The following is an 18,921-nucleotide window of genomic DNA, read 5'->3' as shown; positions in this document are numbered from 1 at the left end:
TGGACCAATGAACGAAAGCAGGACGATGATGTGAAGATCCAGGTGTCATTTCCGATTCGTGTAATATTGTCAAACTCGTTTTGTTTTGTGTATCCATTTTGAGTAACGTTATGATTTTAAGGTGTCATGAAAGGCTGAGGATTTGTGTTCGTCTTGATGTAGACCTATCACGTAGTTGTATATTCGCTGCATTGAAGACCTTGTCTACCAAAACGGATACCAGAAAAAGGTGGAACGCCTCCGCAGCAGGATACTTTTTTGCTGCGCATTTCAGGGTTCATCAACTTTCCCCTTTCGATTTTCTGAACGATGCATTTTAGACGTTGCTCTACACGTAGTTACTTCGTACTCGTACTTTTACTTCGTTCTCACTATTCTGCAATGAATAGATCTTAAGCTCAGTCAATCAAATTCTCTCGTAGATATACAGATAAGCCAGACCTCTCATCTCTTCCCCTCCCTTCTCAGGCGCCTTGACGACTTTTTCATCGTTGAATAATACCCACTCTTCCTCACTCTCCTCCTCCAAGCCCGCCTGAGGTTGCCGGATTGTCGCTACATAATGGCCAGAATGGAGAGAGGGCCCTTTGTGTGATATGAAAGCCTTGAGTTTGTATTCTGCGGGGAGTCGACTGGATCCGCCAAAGTCCTCTGGAGCAGTCGCCGTTTGGGGGATGGATCCGGAGAGGGGGGCTTCTTCACCAGGATCCGTGGGGTTGGAGAAGAGCCATTCGATGGCTCGCTCAGCATTACCATCCTACTGATCAGCTGAACAAATAATACTGGTGGTGGAATGATCCCAAAACTCCGGGCAAAGATGAACTCCGGGCAAGGATGAACCAGCGGTGGAAACGCGGATGAGCCAAGTGAACATATAACCTACGCTCTGACGTAGGGCCTTGCGAGCTTGAGCAGATGTGAAGCCCATTTCGGCGATCATGGCGATTTGCTCAGCTGAAGGTTCCGGTCCGCCTGCAACGGACGAGACCCCTGCGTTGGCAAGAGGTGCGTCAATGTCTGTTGTCAGCTGACTGTTCATGACTTTAATCACTCACCAGGATCGTCCATATGCTCAAACAACCATGTCATCGCCATCTCGGCATCTCCGTTCCCCGTAGCCAACAACGCCTTCTGACACCGAATTGTAGGGAAACCCATCGCCTCGAGCTGCTCAAGCGCAAGGGCATTGAACGCAGGAGTAGCAGCTAGCAAATCAATACCGTCCTGAGTCGCATTTGGGAATACTCACCCGTAGGAGCGTCCATATCAAGATCTAGTTCTCCTAGCTGACGACCTTCACCCACATATCGGTCTAATTTTAGTCGGTCTGGCACATCCACAGGGATTTCTGATGATCAGCTGAACTCTTCCTTCATAGGCTTGACTCACCCAGTTTGGTAGGCACCCAATTGACCAACTGAAATTTCTTCATATGAAATACCAGCAGATCGGGGAACGTTCTGAACCGTAGCGACTTCTGTGCCTTCCCCTTCGTACCGCAGTTCGCACAAGCGTATTCCGCTAATTCTTCTACCGCACACAAATCCTCGATGCATTCAGTGAACTGAACCCTGTCCCACAGCTTTCTTCCCTCTGCATCGACGCCCTTCTCCGTCGCTCGTACAGGCAACGATGCCAAGTCGACAGCTTCAACCTTGTACCCCACCCGCCTGCATTGGGAACATTCCAGCCTTTGCTCCATCCCAAATTTTATGACGTTGGTGGCTTCCAATGCCTCACTCCTCCCTTGCCGCTTGGCCTCTGCTCGCAGACGCGTCACAAGGTGCTGCAGGAACTCTTCAGAGTCTTGTTGTCGCATGGTCGAGAACTCCTCGTGTCCCTTGCCGATCAACGCTTTGAATTGACTAGGTTTGATTCCGTCCTGGGATTTCGGCGGTTCGTTCATGGTGTCAAGGTCGGAGTAAGAAGGTGAAGGCTGCCTGGCAAGATGGGAGTAACGACCCGAGATGAGCCCATCGGCGAGTTTGAGCATCTGGCATTCGAGGCATGAGGCGGGCACAGGGTTGTCACAGGTTTGGAAGTGGGCGAGGGCGGTCTCGGTATAGTAACGTTGGCGGAAGGCAGGAAGGGAGAAGAGAGCTTGCAAGACCGAAGCCATATAACAACTGAGTCTCAGCTCATATGTAGTAAAAGTGAAAGATAAGCTTGCCTGTTTCCAAGGTTCTTCAGACCGGTCAGGCCCTTACCAAACATTGGTTCCAACTCCTTGCCATCATCACCGGTCATGGAGAAGTCAAATTTCAGGTTGTGTTCCAGTTGCTACACTCGTCAACCCAGACCGCATGAGAAGGGTAGTATACTGACGAGCTCTGTCATCGATTTCTCCGTCTTTGTTTGTCCGAAAACCGAGATACCAACAGTGTGCAAATGTGTGGCAAGGTCGGGGTCCAATCTGGCATCATCACACGCATAGCAATAGATATCTATCCGTCAGCTGGTCACATAGACAGATCCACGCATTTGCTCACCCGCAGTGCCTTCGGGAGTAATGGTGCCCAGTTTGACACCGACCATATGACCAGTCTCCTTGTAGTGCTGTAAAGCATGTCCGTTGCCACCCACACCTCCGAACTGCTTCCTCCCGCAATTCGCCAGGCCACATGTGAGACATAACCACAGATTAGAAGTCAATTCGCAGGATGAGCACTGTGAAGGTACTAATTGTTACTTCAGTAGCTAAGTATAGTATGTGAAACTGACCTGAGGTGATGACGGGCTCTTGATGCAGAGTAAGGGTATGCTCGCAAGGCAAGATTTCCTCTTCCCAAGCTTTGACCTCGGATTGTTGAGCTGATGACAGAGCCGACATGATACCGGCCACCGTGGACGAGACCTCACGGGTAAGCTTGGGATTGTACACGGAAATGACGGTGCTCACATTGGGATCATCGGAATGTATCACTTCGCCGACTGAGGAGCAAGAGAAGCAACGAAGTGATGTGCTATAGGTATACAGCTCTTCGTCAGAAGGTGCTGAAATGGCAAGCTTCTTCAAAGGTGGTTCTAAGGAGTTCTGATACTCAACATAAACTCTCTTTATCAAACACATAAAAGATGACCCACCCTCTTCTTTGGTTCTTTGCGAGTACGTTTGATGACCACACCGAGAGGGTGCTTGGACCTCTGAAAGTGGAGAAAGGCGTGTCGTCGTCCTTCACCGAAACAACCTCCATTGAAGCATTGCAAACAGACCAGAACACCCTCTGAATCATCCTGCTACTCAGCTTCATTGGACTTTGGCATACCTGATGGCCGCTAACCTGGCCATCAAAACAGAGAGTGCATTCTTCTCTGCTTGGTCAGAACCGTCAGCCATCAGCAGGAATGACTCACCGATGAACCTGCTCAGATCCTCGCGGAGGTCTCAGAGAGCTTGATATATCTTTGATATGAGAGCAGCTCATGCCTCTGATCAGCCCTTGGAGATGAAAAGTGACAAGTCAGTACCGAAATGTTCTTTCTATTTGCAGACAGGAGGAGGCGTGGAGGAGGATCTATTGTGGGGCACCACATTCTCCCCCATCGGCATTTCCGGCGTTATCTCCTTCGATGACCCTTGTCCCCTTCTTCCCCACCTTGGGCCACCAATTCATTAGAACCCATTTACAGCATCGTCCTCGTTCCCTTATCCCCTCCTACCTTTCTCCCTACTCATATCTAGCACTACGGTACTCGTAGTATTGACGCCATGCAGTCCCCACAAAGACCTCCACAAAACAATCCCTCCGACCCCGATGGTACGTCATTCTTCTTACACAGCGCACAAGCTGATCCGTGACAGCTTATTACACACCAGGACCACAAAGTCCGCCCAGTAAGCTCACTAGGTACATACAAAGGGCTACACTGATATGTTCTAGTTCAAGTTACTCACTCCCCATTCGCCCGATCAGATTCCTCGCAGCAAATGACTTTTTCAGAGATGGCCCGGATGGCCAATCGACCGCAGACGGTGAGTCAGCTGGGCAATGAGTAATAGATTCAGCTGACATCCAGTTTGAGGAGATGTATGCAGTGCCAGAGAGCTTCTTGGAGATTGAAGTGAGAAATCCCATGACTCATGGTATGTCTTTATTGCGCTCCCCCTCTCTATAGTTCAAAATATCGTTTGACTGCATGCGCTTCCGGTATTCAAGATTGTACGCCTACATAGGAAGCAGCTCACATCGTAAAGGGTCAGCGCTGATTCAAAGGGATTGGGCGGAAAATGTACACCGACTACGAAGTGGTCTGTATGGTATGTCAACTTAGCGGAACACATCATACATCATCTGATGAGGCAGACTAACATTCCCGCCTTCAAATTGCGTCATTCAGTTGTGAGAAGACGGTATTCTGATTTCGAGGCATTTAGAGATATCCTGGAAAGAGAAAGTACTAGGGTCAACATTCCTCCTTTACCCGGCAAGGTGAGTTTGACACCTCATCGTCTCCCCCGGTTGGTGGCTGTGGATTCCTCGTGCGGTTCAAGCGGGGAGATGTTAGAGACCCTATGCAAGGTATCACATGCTACTTCTATCCTCATCCTACTCCGCTATGGACTGTGGCATCGAATACAGATCCGGGATCCCTTTTGTGAATAGTTCACAAGCCACGTGTGAACTGTGCGGTGATGAGGCCTGAACAGTCAGTGAAGTGGTCTAGGCGACTGACGCCACAGATCTTCACCAACCGCTTCACAGACGAAATCATCGAGCAGCGCCGTGAAGGTTTACAAAGGTTTCTCGAGATCGTTGCTGGCCATCCTCTTCTTCAAACAGGTAGCAAAGTGCTGTGTGCGTTCCTACAGGGTGAGCTCCCCCCCGTCTGTCGTTGCCTCAGATATTGACGTCAGACCCTTCGTGGGACAAATCGCATTGGATCTGAACTATCAGCCTCTCGCAGTGACGAATTCAATGATTTTGGGATAAACATGAGTTGTATATGCATCGTGTCGGTTTCACTCCATCGTGATTCCGTCTCTTCATTCGAATCGCGGTCGTCCACAGCTAACAAAAGTTCCAGGAATGTGCACCCAGATGCACCCGTGCTTCGCTGATCGCTGACGTATGGTCGCATCAGCAATGCCATATTCTTCACTCTGCCGAGTAAGCTAGCGACTTGCCCATTGCCAATGGTTTCCTACCCAAAACGAAAAGGCAGTGCAATGCAAAATGATACTATACTGTATAACTGTAATGAACAATGATGTACTATTTATCCGTAAGTGACATACAACAACCATGAATCAAACCAACACTCCTCCCTCTCTCAACGGTTTCACTCCTAAACCTTCCACAGCACTCCTAATCTCCATCTCCCAGAACAATCTCAAATCATATCCACCACCTCTCACTTTCCCCTCCTTATCCTCCTTGACATAAACCACACCCTGTCTCCCATCCACATAATCTTGTTTCAGTTCATATCTTCCTTTCCAACGTGCTTCCTCCGGCGGGGCGTAAGGAATGGGAACGAACGGACCGTGATAGGAGGGATCGAGAGGTGATATTTTAGGACCTTCGGGAATAGGAGCGGTAGATGCGTATAATGCCGCCAAAGATGGAGGGATGGCGGAAGCTAAAGATTCGGCTCTGGAAGCTTTGGCACGGTTGGCATGTAGACGTATGGAATGAGCTTTGTTGGTGTCTCCCTTGGCCTGAATATCAGTATGCACCCGTCACCTCAGCGTTCCCCCTCCCTCTCTTGACCCATAGATGAGATAGAAATGCAAAGACAGATTTAAGAGAGCTAGGGAGTGATCGAGTATAAATTGAGATGGCGATACTCGTATAGTATGTGTAGGTTGAGGGATGGGCAAGAATGAAAGATTCCGAGCTGTGTGAGAGGGATTACTGACCAAAGCTTCCACAATCTCCTCCTTCACTCTTGCCTCTTCTGCTACCTCTACCACCTCAGCCTTTTTTATCATCTCCATTCTCTCTTCCCTGGCTTTGCGTTCCACCATATCCCTTTCAGCTTGAGATAAAGCTTCTATGACGGCTTTGGCTTGGTTGGCAGCGATGGCTTCGGCATTACGTCGTCTAAAATCGGCTATACGAGCTTCGGTTTCTGCTACGTCGATATCGTTCAATAGGTTGAATGCTAATTGTCAGCTGTTATCGAATGGCAATTCATTTCCAACCCTTGAAATCATCCTCATTCTTTGTAGATTCGAGAAAGCTGGACGGCCCAGAAGAGGTCATGGGACGGGTTGACGAATAACGAAAGTATAGCCAGGAAGGAACGGCGAAGGTAGAGTGATGTAAGAAAACACGAACTCAGGTCTTCCACTTCTTGTAAATAATCATCATACTCTCTTAACATCATAAAATCTTCTTGACGTTTATTGAAACTGAACATCAGTCTGCGTTGCCTGTCATCCTTAAAATTATAAGACCACCATAGAGAGTCAAGGGGAGATACAATGAGTGCTTCGTATAGATATGCACTTGGAACTTCAAGCTGTAGATCCACCGAATATTTTGACCATGATAGATTGGGGGTAGACGGACTGACAGAACAGTGTTGGAGACAAGAATCTTGATGACTCACAATCCCGCCATCCGTCTCCTCACAGCAATCTCCTTCTCAACCTTCAAATCCTCAAATGTCTGATGAGCGAAATTGACTTTTCTCAATATCCTCCCGCATTGAGGACAAGGTTCAGGACCTAGAGTAAATAATCTATCGATACATGATTCGCACATTTTGTGATAACATGGTGAGACTAGTAAACGTAGGTTTTTATTGAATTGTCGATCTGTGTGACATACTGGACAGACATCTGATTCGGTCTATTTCATAAGCTCCCAGTTTTCATTCTGACACCAGTACCGCTTAGTTTGTTCTTGATGATCTGATGAGAGGTATGGGAGTAGTGACCAAGCGATAGTTCCCCGACGCATGGCTGATGATTGAGGATAGCTATCCTCCAGAATATGAAAACCCCAAACGTAGTCTTCATATATGTGAGTTGTGACAAATACAATCATGAGAGTAGTCCGAGCAGTTCCCTCTGTGGCAAAGTGGAGAGTCAAAATTGAAGGCTTATCAAAATGACAGGAGGATAAACTTGCGATGAACCCACCTTAAACTCTGTAACACGCTTGGAAGGATCTCTAACTCCCGCAACGTACAAATACCCATCTTCAGCAGTCTTAGCTGATGTTCCTGCTCTACCAGAATATCCAGGTTTTGGGGCAGGTCGACGGATAGGTTTCATCCCTCTCATGGGAGGTGGTCGCATGACGAGTGGCGTATGGGTGACCTTTCAGACCTGAAAATGAAGTTCATGCGCAATCTCAAGTTTATACGGCGGACAACGTTTTGATTACGTCAGCGGGAATTTCACTCGGTTTGAATTTGGTTAATTTGGACTGGTGATACAAATATCAAGGATCAGTCATGCTCAACGCGATAGCTAGTTCATCCCGTCTGTATCTGAGAGGTATAGCCACTTCTTCCAGAAATTTACAGAAAGCGCCTTTACTACCATCCCGTACGTCTTTTCACATCCCAGCATCTCTATGGAGTATTGAAGGAAGATTGACTGATGGATAGGGGAAGTACCGACACCCGCGGAATTCTTAACGTTAATAGGACGTGGAGTGGAAAAAAGATTGGGTTCACAAGTTGAAAGCTGGGAAAGTTTGAGTGAGATTTGGAAAAAGGGTGGGAAAGCTTTGAAGAATGTCGGTTTGGGAGTGAGAGAAAGACGGTGGGTAAACTCTTCTCTGTTTTCTCATCTTCTCCATCTTATCAGCCCATCATACTGGTATGGCCAGGAAGATCAGTTCCTCCCTCTGTCATCTTCACTTTTGAACGATTGGAAATGCGGTTTAATGTGACCTGAGGTTGTAGAGGACATGTAACTGACCATGCAGGTATCTGGTACGTTCATATCATGCCGCAATGCTCAGCCATAGCGATGCACAAGAAACTGATGAAAAGCTATGGGCCATGGCCAAATATTCTCAAGGAATTTCTCCATCAACATTCATCAAACCTCCAAGACCTGCAAAGAAGATACGGGGGTGAGTCAACAGTCTCTGTTGCTAGTGAAGAGAAAACGGCTAATTGCATCTTTTGGTTTATCGAATTTCATTACACCACCGTTTTCTTCCGATTCTCTCGCGTTCTATGTCTCCCTCATACCTTTCTCTGATCGCCCTCTTCATATCGGCTATTCTCGCTGGGGTATGGATCGATAATGCAGTTGGGGACCTCGGGTGCAGAACGGGGTGCGGGTCAAGAAATGACCGGTCATGACTATGCATGATATCTGGTGCAGTCAGCGATTTCTAAGTGTTCCTGCAATCAAGAGGAAAGTACTCACGTGTGACACAGAGATGCCCGTCCGTACTTGCCCCGTAATCTCGTCAGGCAGGTGCGGTACTTGGAAGGATAACGACTGAGGAGAAGGGGTGGACTAAGCGAGATATCATCTCTTCTCTCCCTCCAACGCCTTTAGCAACTCCCCCAACTCTCCATCACTATGATCTGACGAAGCGGTTTCTGAAGACCCCGCCGGAGAACCCCATTTCCACCTGACAAGTTCTCGAAGTGTGTGACCTGGTGGAGGTGCGGAACGAGGGTTGGATTCGTGTAGATGATAAGCCAAGAGACCTGTGAATATCCCTAAGATTGGGTCTAGAGTTCTTGAAAGCAGATATATCTTCGGCATTGTAGTGTCGACCTCCACGAGGTATGTAGCAAATCTTTATGCAGCTCGTCTCTGGTCGCATATGACAGAATTCCGAGGGCAGTAGAAGTTGAGGTATGGGAGGTGGTGCCACATTGAGACTTCCTAATCTCCCTTCTGAAACGCCGAGTTTTTCCGTTAAAAATGGTGTGGTCCTCTCGTCTGAATGACCGTCCCAACCAAGCAAGCACGCTCGCCATCCGAGTGCCGAGTGGAGGTTGTCCACTCGTCCCTCCCATTCTCCTGAGCTATAACAACAGTCAGTCATATGACACCCACACTCCCACAATTACCTCTCACACCTACTTCTTCAACCTCGAACAAGAATCATGAACCAACAAGATTATCACAACCACATTCGTATCCTTCTCGACCTCCTCAATCAGCTAGACCGAGCGATCAATTACCTCCTCCTACCCCGCCTACCGCACGGTCCCCTTTACCTCCAATGTCTAATCACACCAATCTATCTCCCTCTCGTGACGCTGTCACTCCTCTTTCCAAGATTCAATCACCAAAACATACACCGCCTTCAATTACGGAACCTCCCTTCCGAGCTGTTATGAAACATGATGATGTGGTTCTGGAAAATGAGGCAGGTCCGAGCGATTGGAATAGGTTGTCTTTAAGTAGAAAGCGGAAATGGGCTATGAATGGATATAACGGTGAAGAAATCGATGCTTTAGAAGCTAGAAGTACATCGTGAGTTCTTTTCCTACAGTATGGACACACAAGGAAGGAGGAGGCGTTCTTAAAGGAGGTAACATGCTCACGTTAGATTGAATTTGGCTTTATTACTTGATCAACAGAGCACTCTTTTTCCGGAACCGCCCACGAAATTCATCTCGGGTGAAGATGTGGTACAGAGGTTGCTACCATGGCATGTGTGGCAGATTGTGGATGAAGAATTGGATATTCCGGAAAACGAGGCGAAGGATAATATCAGACGACTTAAAGGTATGTCAACTGTTTCATCCTCATACATGTTCAGAGAATCTCAGTATAGAAGGCATATTCTTAACGGACTGAGCTGATATAGACAGATACCGCAGATGTGAAACTTTTAGTCGGTAGGATGACAGATATCAATCATCGTTTACATAAGCTACGTCAACGAGAAGCAGAGGTATTATCATTTCACACAGTTCAAGATGCGACGTTGACATATACAGCGTCCAAATGACTTACCCTCTATCATCTCAATCACCACGGCCGCCACATCTAGTTTAAGAGATGAAGTTGCCTTACTCAACAATAATCTCCGTGTTGCTCAACATCGACAATCGGCACTTGAAGCTGAATCTCGTCGAAGAATAGAGGCTCAGCGAGCTGCCATGTCCGCCAAATCTACCCCCGGAACTCCCTCACACCCTTCACAACCTTCCCGACCCTCATCTTCCGTCCGACCTGGACAATCACAATCATCTCAACCTCTTCCATCCATACAGTCTACACAACCCGCTCAATCGAGCCGGCCAAACACATCCGCGCCTGATCATACTACTGCATTGAGGACAGCGTTGGAAAACGCAGTGGGTAAACCATCAACACCGCTCACATCAGCCTCCCTGCCGACCCGTTCTTCAACTCCCGATACTCCCGATACACCCACACCTTCCCGAGGAAAATTGAAAAGTAGACCCAAAGGAAGGACACGTGCAGGACTACGAGAATCGCTTTTGACTCATTCAATCACAACTCCCAATGGATCCCCATCATCAGCCTCGACGGCCTCATCCCGACCATCATCACCGTCCAACAAAGATGGAACTTCATCAACTACCACAAATGGGACTTCAGTACAATCACCTGCAACACAAGGACCAGTGACAGTGACAGTGTCCAAACAGGTAATACAGCAATTCCATTCTTTGGGCATCTTAAATATCCCTCCGAAGTCAGGTGTCAAATCTCCGGCCAATATAATCAGTGCGACGGAAGATGGGAAACATATCGTCAGTGTGTGAGTAGCCCGTCTTCGTTCGTCGTACAAGTCACCGGGACTGATTTGTCAGAAATCTGGCTTTGTGCTCCCAAACGCAACTGGCGTCGTTGGCAAAGATGTTCAATGTTCCATGGAAAGGATCGACTGCGACTGTATCAAGTGGGAGCGCGACTCCGAATGGTACTCCTCGAGGTAAGGGTAAATAGACGGGAGTTGTCTATAATCTTCATGTCAATCTTCATACCTGGGGTATGCACTGGGACCTCTCGGTGGTCCAGAGTATATCTACTTACCGTATTGGATCGTCCTGCAGGTGGACATCACTGTTATATAACATGCAGCGTGCTTCCCAGCAATATACATACCTCTTTGCATACTCGGAGTCGTTCAGTAAAGATAAAACGCCGGCGGCCGGCGGTTGTGTGGCACTCGTCGATCAGATGTCCGTGGGAATTGACCCCGTCTCTCAAACCTCTTTCACCCCTACTGCCCTGGTGATCTGGTGACCCTCCTCCACAGATAGAGCCATAGGGCCATAAGTCCATAGACTCTTTCTTCTCCTTCCGTCCTCCCATATACCCTTAGCCTAATTCGCCTGCACTCCATACACTGTGTCATTGAACTTGGAAAGCCGTTCGGCTCAAGAGAGAACCCCCCATCTTCCCTCTGATCCTGAGCCGATCTCACGCGCCCATTCCTTCAACCTCTCCCCTCTGATCCCTTACTCTTCCTTATCTCCAATCCTACTCTTCTTCCGAACCCACTTCTCTATCCATTTCAACTCCTTCTGGTGAGTCCGCCAGTGCGGTGTGTCTAGGCAAGACATAAAACAAAATGTCTAAATCATCCCCCTTCGCACCAACCCCTCAAAACCTTTCTCGACCCGCATCTCCAGGAGGTTATTCACTCTCTTTGGACAAAGAAGAAGATAGACAAGGACTCATGATGAGTGCCTTGACGGGTAAAGATAGAGAGAAAGATAGAGAAAAGGAGAAAGAAGCGTTACATCCTCCTTCAGCTAGGGATCAAGGTGAGCTCGGACTCTTCACCCATTCACATCATGGTTACTCACTTCCCCTTCGCTCATCTCTCTACTGTGTCCTGTCTAACATTCGGCTGTCTGCCAATCATCCTCAATCTCGTTCAGTCATGGTTCAAGATTGTAATGTAGTGTAGATCCACACCGACATCCTAGGCGCCGAGTGGTGAAAACTCAATGATGAGTGATGGCGCTCCACTTTTACCTTTCGAAGGGCTGGTGTAAATCGTGCCGAGAGGTAGAGGTTGATATTCAGCTTTCCCTATAATTTCATACTGTTGTGCTAGTATCTTGATGACTGTGGTTAATAAAGTGAGTTTTGTGCTTCTCCAACCTTGCCCCTGCGCCCCCTTCATGGGGTATGGATCACCTGAAAAGAACACTTCCATCAATGCTGCCTGCTGTGATTACTTGTCAAGTGCCTCCGCTCGTGCTGCTGTTCTCTCTCTGAAATTCATCACTTCTCATCTTGCTCATGTCTGTTGTAGTCACTCAAGTATTGATCGTGTTTCTCCGAGTTTTCTGCTTACTTCATAGTACGTCGTATCTGGGCGTCACTTCACCATGACCTTTTTACTTCTTGCTATACAATCTGCAGTTTGTGTGCTGGCCGTTTGGGGTGCGAAGCGTGCTGGGTTCATTACATGTGAGTTTGATCTATTTACAATTTCCACAATTCTCTGTCTACCTTTACGCAAGAGGCACGTCAATCGTCACAGGCAGACCGTCTCTGTCTCATCCGGAACAAATACTCATGACAGTCCGCGATTTCGACAAGAACGATGCTAAGGCGTGGTGGCCCATCTCCTCGCTCCTTGTGGCCGTCATCTACACTGGGTCAAAATCTCTCGTACGTGGAATAACCAATTCCAGGAGCAGGGCTTAACTGATCAACAGCAATTCCTGTCTATTCCTGTATATACGTAAGCTGCTTCAATCGCTTCATTTTGCTCGGCTCATTGCACAGTATATTCAAGAACCTCACTATCATTCTCATAGTATGTCATATCGCTGTTAAGTCAAGACATGAATCGCTAATGTCCAGGCATACGGGGAAGTGTTCATGTTCAACGGAATCGTCACTGGCCTCACTTTTGCGGCATTTTCTTTGATGGTATGTTGCACTTGCCAGGATGTAGGACAACAAACTGATGAAGAGGTCGGATCATCGGTTATAGCTGCTTGGGCGGATATATCAGCTGCTTGGAATACACCGCCAACGTTGGATCCGACCACGGGACTCGAGCTGGTTGCTACCGAGTATACCATTGGGGGTGTCAATGCTGGTTATCTTTGGATGGCGTTGAACTGCTTGGCTTCTGCTGCCTATGTGAGTGGGAAAGTTCTCTTACACCTTTCCCACCATTGCTGATGCCTGAGCGGCTGACCCGCAGGTCCTCTTCATGCGCAAACGCATCAAGATCACCGGCTTCAAAGATTGGGACTCGATGTTCTACAACAACCTTCTGTCCATCCCCATACTCGTCGTATTCTCCGTTCTTATAGAAGATTGGGGTGCCGAATCGATATCCCTCAACTTCCCCGCTTCCAACCGTGTTGCTCTTCTCTCCGCTATCGCCCTGTCCGGGGCAGGTGCGGTCTTCATTTCATACTCCACTGCATGGTGTGTCCGCGTGTGTGGCAGTACCACCTATTCCATGGTCGGTGCGCTGAACAAACTGCCCGTTGCGGCTAGTGGGATGATTTTCTTCCGTGATCCCGTAAATTTCGGAAATGTCAGTGCTATCGGCGTGGGAGGATTAGCTGGAATTGTTTTCGCTGTGGCCAAGACAAACCAGGCCAAGGTGGATGCAGCCAACAAAGCTCGTATAGCGGGTGGTGCGAGACCATAGCGGATCGTCGTTTGATCAATAGATGGATGGGTCAAGGGGATATCATCTCTTTCGGAGTGTAGACGTGAGTGATATTCATAGAATTAATCATACCTGTGCATTCTTGGCGTCTTTTTCTACTCACGACTAGCCCCTCATCCTCGTCACCATTGACTCGGTTGTAGCTGACCCATCAAATCTCTGATTTGACTGTCTTCATCGGGAAGAGATCTTACAAGTCTCATCTTGCCAAACACAACTCGGACTCAATACTCTACTACCTTTCTTCAGATATGAAGACGCCCGATCCGACTTGACACATTGTCAGATCGTCAAAGGAAGTGACAGTGCAACACGCAACATGTGATGTGCTTTTATGTCCAGTACCCCATGATGATTGAAAGGATGTCAATCGGACTCTTGGCTGCTGATATGTAACACTAGACCTCAAACTGACAAGTCATATCATTCACCACTAATTTGTTCACTCTCACCCGCAGAGTTTTCTCTCAAAGCGCTACCCCTGATAGCAAGAAAGATATATTCGAAGATATTACGGATATGCCCGCGCAGACTATAACTCCTCCGCCATCGACAAGGCTTCAGTATTCCCAATTGACGTCGTCTGTATCAACCCCAGGAAGAGCTTGTGAGTGGACGATTCTATCGGACAAGCATCCACCACCCTCATCTTCCAAATTGATGTCATTAATCCAATTTGAATCGATATCGTACGCTAATCATCAGCCTCTGCCGATGTTGATCGTTTGGTCCAGATCCTTCAACAACAAAACAACGATGATCTTACCCACAAGTTGGAAAATTTCTCCGTGAAGGAGCTCAGTAAGGCTCTTGTAAGTGGCCCGCTGGATTTCCTAGGTTGGGAAGGTGAACCTCCTTCCCTCGCAGCTGCCCAAGAAGCTTTAGAAGTGATGAAGAATCGTGTGAGATCATCTTCTCCTTCCCCGAATGCTGAATGTACGGAAGTGGACGTGTCCCTCCCCTCCGAAACATACATGGGCGAATATCCAGAATGGGCTGGATGGAACCAGAACCAAAATGGGTCGACGAGTACCATCACACGACCTCCAGACACTTCCGTCCAGGGAACTGACTGGGATGGATATTATGAAGATCAGTATGAGAGGTATCAGGTGACGGGTAATCCTGATGATCTCTATGCGGGGTTAGGGGATCAGGATGGGCTGCCTTATCAGAATCAACAATTTGGTTATGACAATGTACCCATCAAACAGGAAGAGGAAGAAGACGAAGCAGATCAAGATGGTAAGTCATATTTCGTATATTAAGTCAAACAACCTGTAATTATCCGTACTGAGACTCATAAGGCCTACATCAGAGCTGACGCTGTGGCAGATATCGATAGAGAAACCATCTACCAAGATTATAAACTCGTGTTTGAGAGCATGAGCAAAGAAGATCTTGAGAATGGTTTAGGGCCCGGAAATGAGAGCATCTTTCATCAATGGACTGCTGGCCATCCCTTAATGAGTAGACTAGACAATGATACAAAGGCTCAGATCAGTATGGGAGCTTGGTTGATGGCTAAGAGGATGTCGATGGAAAAGTGAGTGATCGAGGGAAGCGTCGCCGTGGTTCATGGCGCGGTCAATGGTATAAGGTTGCTTTGTGAATAGGGACAACACTTGGTGGAACGAGTCGACTTTCGACGTGCGGAGTTAAGAGTATCGCACGCACATGGCTTGTTTGACCTTGGTGTCAGAGTATGAGATGAAGGTCTTGATCGAGTGTTTGTTGGAGCCATGGAACGACGACCTGTTGTTCGACTGAAATACCGGTGACGAGTAAGCTGTACGGGTTCACTTGTGAACACTTGACACGAGAGCTGGGTTTTGACCCCGACATCGCTTCCGATCAGGGCAAGGAGAAGAATGATGCTTGGCAATTGCGGCGTTTGAATCAAAGAAAGGGGCCCGTCTTGACCGAAAAGCACGGACCACAGCATTTGTCATCTTGGTTGCATCGTTCATCGTTCGTCGGTGGAGATGAGACAATTGTATAGGTTGCAGTGTGCGTGTTTACAGGGGGAGAGGTCGGTCGATGGCCGATGGATCGATGGCCTCATGAGGGGTGGGAACGAGGGAATGGTGATGTGGAGGTTGAGCTATGCCGATGACGTCGTTTTCAAGTCAACCTTATCCCATCCACTACGGTGGCATAGGATCGAGATCATCGTATATCGTGACTTAGTGTTGATATAAGTGGTTGCTCTTAGTGTCAGTTGCGAAGGAACAATTCTACTCTTTCTTCAGTAGCTTAGGATGATAGCTAGCTGACAAGTGATTAAAGACATGTAGAGAGGACACTTGTCACCCAAGCCAAGGAATCCAAGGATTGCCAAGATGGACCGACCGACCCATCTGACGCGCCACGCCCAAAGTGGCAGAAATCATACAAAGGTTGATTTTGCACCGCAATTATCAACGACCAGCGGATTAAGCCCGCGCGTTTTATTAGTGTTCAGGGATTAAGACGCAGTTCAGGGGCATAGACCTACCTCTGCGCAGTGACGAGTGACGACGACGACGGTTTATAAAAAGTAAGACGGTACGACCAAGTACAACATCTACGATCTACGATCTACCCGCCACCCAACCAACCGATCAGTCTGGACTGTGTTCTTCCATTACCCATTACCCATTTCGTTGCCGATCTGATCAATAATCCTTCCTCCCTTCGACAAAGGAACTCACTACCACGACTTTTACATACCTCAACCCCTTAGTGTACAAACCATCTGTTCATCTATCCATCTTTCATCGCTCATTGACTTCATCTTCATCTTCATCTCCTTCATTTTCGTCATCATGACTCCCTTATCCTTAACCCTTTTATTCTCTCTATTATTCCCCATCGTTTATTCTACGCCTCTTCACCCTCGTGATGATTCACCAGAAGACGACTTACCGATTCCGCCTAAAATGCGTATATCTTTGATACCTAACAAAAGACAATATGATGAAGATTTAGAGATTAGAAAAGCTTGGTTGAAAGGACAAGCTAGGGATATGAGAAGAAAATATTCTGCTCAATTGGGTGAAAAAGGGAAAGAGTTGAGAAAGAAAGATTTAAAAGAAATGGAATTGTTGAAAAGAAAAAGATCTACTGGAGAGGTATCGTGAGTTTTGAATCAAATATCATCATTTCCCTACATCTCTCAACAATACCTTCTCTCCACTTGTCATTCAATCTCCATCCACCAAACGTACGGTAATATCTGTCACGTTTTGACTTAGAGTCAAGTGAGATCCAGCCAATCCTACCTTCTTTCCAACCATTTTGACGACATATGTAAGATACAACTGCTAATCTTCCAGGTTAACAGATGTCGGGATAGATGCATCATATTCTGGTCAAGTATCAATAGGGTAAGTACCCGCTTCTCTTCTCTATTCACAATCGCTGACATACTAGTACACCAGCGCAAGACTTCCTTGTCATTCTTGATACTGGTTCTGCTGATTTGTAAGCTTGACTTTTCTTCAAAATGAGGCTTCAGCTCATGTGAAGATGGGTGGCAGGAGCAGGATGTGATTCTTCCGAATGTCAAGGAACAGCTTTATTCGATACTACTTCATCTTCTACTTTCTCATCGACAAGTCAACAATTTCAAATATCTTATGGATCCGGTGACGCAGAAGGGACTTTGGCGTCGGATACCGTCACATTTGGAGGTTTTAGCGTCACTGGACAAACTTTCGGTGAGTCCCAATAGTCCGATCTATCACTTCTCCCTTTTATTCTCTCATTGCCTCTCTGTCGAATATTTCAGCTCATCTCACATCCTTTCAGCAAGCTTTCTTTCACTTCTCCCACAGTCTCTCGATTCCCTCTATCAACCCGTCATTTCTCTGCCCCTAGCTGTCTAAGGGCGACTGCATCCTAATAAGTCATGGACACTCGCTGATATCTCAGCCGTTGTGAATGAAACCACCTCATCACTAATCAGTGCACCTCTGTCCGGTCTGATGGGTCTGGCATGGAAGTCTATAGCCCAATCACAAGCAACACCGATGTGGCAAGCTTTGGCTGCTTCTGGTAGTCTCAGCAGTCCTGAAATGGCATTCTACCTTCAACGGTATCGTGGAGATTCATCTGCGGCTCAAGTTGAAAGTTCAGGTGGGGAGTTTACCCTTGGGTGAGTGCTTCTCTGATCCTACCAATTTCCTCTCACTTCCTTCCCAAAACTTCTCCCTCCCTTTTCCGACGCATCAGTTCGGTCTATCTCAGCTGGTCTCATCAACCTCCTCCTTGACCTCTTGTCATCATGAGATAGCAGAGGACACCGTTGACAATCAGCGGTCTAGATTCATCCAAATTCACTGGCAGCATGAACTACATCTCCATTTCTGCCGACGACGAAGATTACTGGCGTATCCCCGTTCAAGGTCTAACAGTCGACGGAACATCCATCTCCACTTCTTCCGCCCAAGCTGCCATCGATACCGGTACAACCCTAATCGGTGTTCCTTCTTCCGTCGTTACAGCCATCTACTCTCAGATACCCAACGCCGAGGCAATGTCCGCTGCATCAGGTTACCAAGGTTACTATCAATACCCTTGTTCATCAAATATCAACGTCACTCTCTCCTTTGGTGGTAAAAATTACGCAATGAGTAATGCCGATATGAATCTCGGTTCCTTCACTCGAGATCAAAGTATGTGTACCGGAGCGTTTTTCGAAATGGATTTCTCAAGTGGTTCACCAATACAATGGATCATGGGAGCCAGTTTCCTCAAGAATGTTTACACCAGTTTCAGATATAGCCCCGCCGCTGTTGGATTTGCCGCCTTATCCGGGAATGCTGAGAGTGTCACGAATGGGACTTCGGGAAGTACGACCAGTGGTGGGACCGGTGGATCGGGAGGATCACCTTCGATGAGTGGGGCTCTGAAGTTGAACACGGGATTAGGAGGATGGGTTGGGTTGGTTTTGTGTCTTGGAGTAATCTACAATGTCCTTTTATAGACAAAATTGGAGGGGATGTGAATGGGGAGGGTCGAACGAAGAGACATATCTACTACACATCTACATAGAAGGGAGGAAGTGGGTGACGGATAATAAAGGCAGAATAGAAGGTCATCTGGTCTGTCGGGAAAGATCAAAAAATTATCAAAATAGCATTTGATAAATCTTGTTGTATAACATTGCAATGCAAGTTAATGCAGGCTGCGTGGTGAGATGTAGTCAAGCAACACATAAGTATATCACCCTAATACTATATGAAGGACTGAAAGTGCATACACCCCTAAGGTACGTAGTGAACAAAGGGTTCGTAAGGGACGCTGCACACTTTGTGACTGTGGTATGCTCATTAATAATGATTGTTTGAGGGTGAAAAGGTCTCGAGACAGGGTT

At 47.4% G+C, this 18,921-nt stretch overlaps 9 protein-coding genes across 9 annotated transcripts; 6 read left to right on the top strand and 3 right to left on the bottom strand.

The window, feature by feature from the left end:
• Positions 1-295: 295 nt before the first annotated feature.
• On the bottom strand, positions 296-3,454 carry TREMEDRAFT_72540 (uncharacterized protein). The gene is made up of 13 exons (XM_007008291.1): positions 3,355-3,454; positions 3,282-3,312; positions 3,085-3,234; positions 2,900-3,034; positions 2,722-2,854; positions 2,490-2,678; positions 2,326-2,444; positions 2,171-2,280; positions 1,390-2,126; positions 1,250-1,348; positions 1,056-1,205; positions 884-1,017; positions 296-757 (listed from the first exon to the last, which is right to left on the bottom strand). Exons 1-13 carry the CDS (start codon positions 3,423-3,425, stop codon positions 407-409), a joined length of 2,409 nt encoding a protein of 802 aa, XP_007008353.1. The 5' UTR covers positions 3,426-3,454; the 3' UTR covers positions 296-406.
• Positions 3,455-3,943: 489 nt separating this feature from the next.
• TREMEDRAFT_70455 (uncharacterized protein) lies at positions 3,944-4,887 on the top strand (the record flags this gene model as incomplete). Its single annotated transcript, XM_007008290.1, has 6 exons — positions 3,944-3,973; positions 4,018-4,084; positions 4,215-4,258; positions 4,305-4,430; positions 4,682-4,811; positions 4,856-4,887. The coding sequence occupies 6 exons, from the start codon at positions 3,944-3,946 to the stop codon at positions 4,885-4,887; spliced, it is 429 nt and encodes a 142-aa protein (XP_007008352.1).
• Positions 4,888-5,248: 361 nt separating this feature from the next.
• On the bottom strand, positions 5,249-7,225 carry TREMEDRAFT_35912 (uncharacterized protein; the record flags this gene model as incomplete). Its single annotated transcript, XM_007008185.1, has 5 exons — positions 5,249-5,659; positions 5,861-6,105; positions 6,282-6,355; positions 6,556-6,797; positions 7,091-7,225. 5 exons carry the CDS (start codon positions 7,223-7,225, stop codon positions 5,249-5,251), a joined length of 1,107 nt encoding a protein of 368 aa, XP_007008247.1.
• Positions 7,226-7,407: 182 nt separating this feature from the next.
• Positions 7,408-8,261, top strand: TREMEDRAFT_35843 (uncharacterized protein; the record flags this gene model as incomplete). The annotated part of the gene is made up of 4 exons (XM_007008176.1): positions 7,408-7,501; positions 7,564-7,738; positions 7,929-8,036; positions 8,219-8,261. The coding sequence occupies 4 exons, from the start codon at positions 7,408-7,410 to the stop codon at positions 8,259-8,261; spliced, it is 420 nt and encodes a 139-aa protein (XP_007008238.1).
• A 182-nt stretch (positions 8,262-8,443) lies between these two features.
• Positions 8,444-8,686, bottom strand: TREMEDRAFT_35791 (uncharacterized protein; the record flags this gene model as incomplete). Its single annotated transcript, XM_007008170.1, has 1 exon — positions 8,444-8,686. The coding sequence occupies one exon, from the start codon at positions 8,684-8,686 to the stop codon at positions 8,444-8,446; it is 243 nt and encodes an 80-aa protein (XP_007008232.1).
• A 286-nt stretch (positions 8,687-8,972) lies between these two features.
• Positions 8,973-10,855, top strand: TREMEDRAFT_66193 (uncharacterized protein; the record flags this gene model as incomplete). Its single annotated transcript, XM_007008289.1, has 5 exons — positions 8,973-9,406; positions 9,483-9,661; positions 9,748-9,830; positions 9,877-10,667; positions 10,720-10,855. 5 exons carry the CDS (start codon positions 8,973-8,975, stop codon positions 10,853-10,855), a joined length of 1,623 nt encoding a protein of 540 aa, XP_007008351.1.
• Positions 10,856-11,145: 290 nt separating this feature from the next.
• Positions 11,146-13,655, top strand: TREMEDRAFT_41263 (uncharacterized protein). Its single transcript, XM_007008206.1, has 9 exons — positions 11,146-11,679; positions 11,945-12,000; positions 12,226-12,334; positions 12,450-12,538; positions 12,586-12,611; positions 12,656-12,686; positions 12,734-12,802; positions 12,848-13,018; positions 13,083-13,655. Exons 1-9 carry the CDS (start codon positions 11,484-11,486, stop codon positions 13,539-13,541), a joined length of 1,206 nt encoding a protein of 401 aa, XP_007008268.1. The 5' UTR covers positions 11,146-11,483; the 3' UTR covers positions 13,542-13,655.
• Positions 13,656-14,081: 426 nt separating this feature from the next.
• Positions 14,082-15,224, top strand: TREMEDRAFT_66191 (uncharacterized protein; the record flags this gene model as incomplete). Its single annotated transcript, XM_007008288.1, has 4 exons — positions 14,082-14,169; positions 14,268-14,807; positions 14,883-15,108; positions 15,179-15,224. The coding sequence occupies 4 exons, from the start codon at positions 14,082-14,084 to the stop codon at positions 15,222-15,224; spliced, it is 900 nt and encodes a 299-aa protein (XP_007008350.1).
• A 1,259-nt stretch (positions 15,225-16,483) lies between these two features.
• TREMEDRAFT_46056 (uncharacterized protein) lies at positions 16,484-18,735 on the top strand (the record flags this gene model as incomplete). The annotated part of the gene is made up of 6 exons (XM_007008214.1): positions 16,484-16,680; positions 16,880-16,930; positions 16,977-17,027; positions 17,073-17,263; positions 17,478-17,700; positions 17,862-18,735. The coding sequence occupies 6 exons, from the start codon at positions 16,484-16,486 to the stop codon at positions 18,529-18,531; spliced, it is 1,383 nt and encodes a 460-aa protein (XP_007008276.1). The 3' UTR covers positions 18,532-18,735.
• Between the last annotated feature and the right edge of the window lie 186 nt (positions 18,736-18,921).

The sequence above is a fragment of the Tremella mesenterica genome, assembly GCF_000271645.1.
Source record: "Tremella mesenterica DSM 1558 unplaced genomic scaffold TREMEscaffold_19, whole genome shotgun sequence".
NCBI lineage: Eukaryota > Fungi > Basidiomycota > Tremellomycetes > Tremellales > Tremellaceae > Tremella > Tremella mesenterica.
Note: the sequence above shows the minus strand (reverse complement) of the source record. Positions and strands in the feature narration are given on the sequence as shown.

Excerpts from the sequence above, each read along its gene's own strand:
- TREMEDRAFT_41263 (XM_007008206.1), top strand. The coding sequence starts at position 11,484 with ATGTCTAAATCATCCCCCTTCGCACCAACCCCTCAAAACCTTTCTCGA. Across the intron at positions 12,335-12,449 it reads GCGTGCTGGGTTCATTACAT|TCCGCGATTTCGACAAGAAC; the intron begins GTGAGTTTGATC and ends TACTCATGACAG. Across the intron at positions 12,687-12,733 it reads ACCTCACTATCATTCTCATA|GCATACGGGGAAGTGTTCAT; the intron begins GTATGTCATATC and ends GCTAATGTCCAG.
- TREMEDRAFT_72540 (XM_007008291.1), bottom strand. The coding sequence starts at position 3,425 with ATGAGCTGCTCTCATATCAAAGATATATCAAGCTCTCTGAGACCTCCG. Across the intron at positions 1,349-1,389 it reads TTGGGTGCCTACCAAACTGG|AAATCCCTGTGGATGTGCCA; the intron begins GTGAGTCAAGCC and ends GCTGATCATCAG. Across the intron at positions 1,018-1,055 it reads TGAGCATATGGACGATCCTG|ACATTGACGCACCTCTTGCC; the intron begins GTGAGTGATTAA and ends AGCTGACAACAG.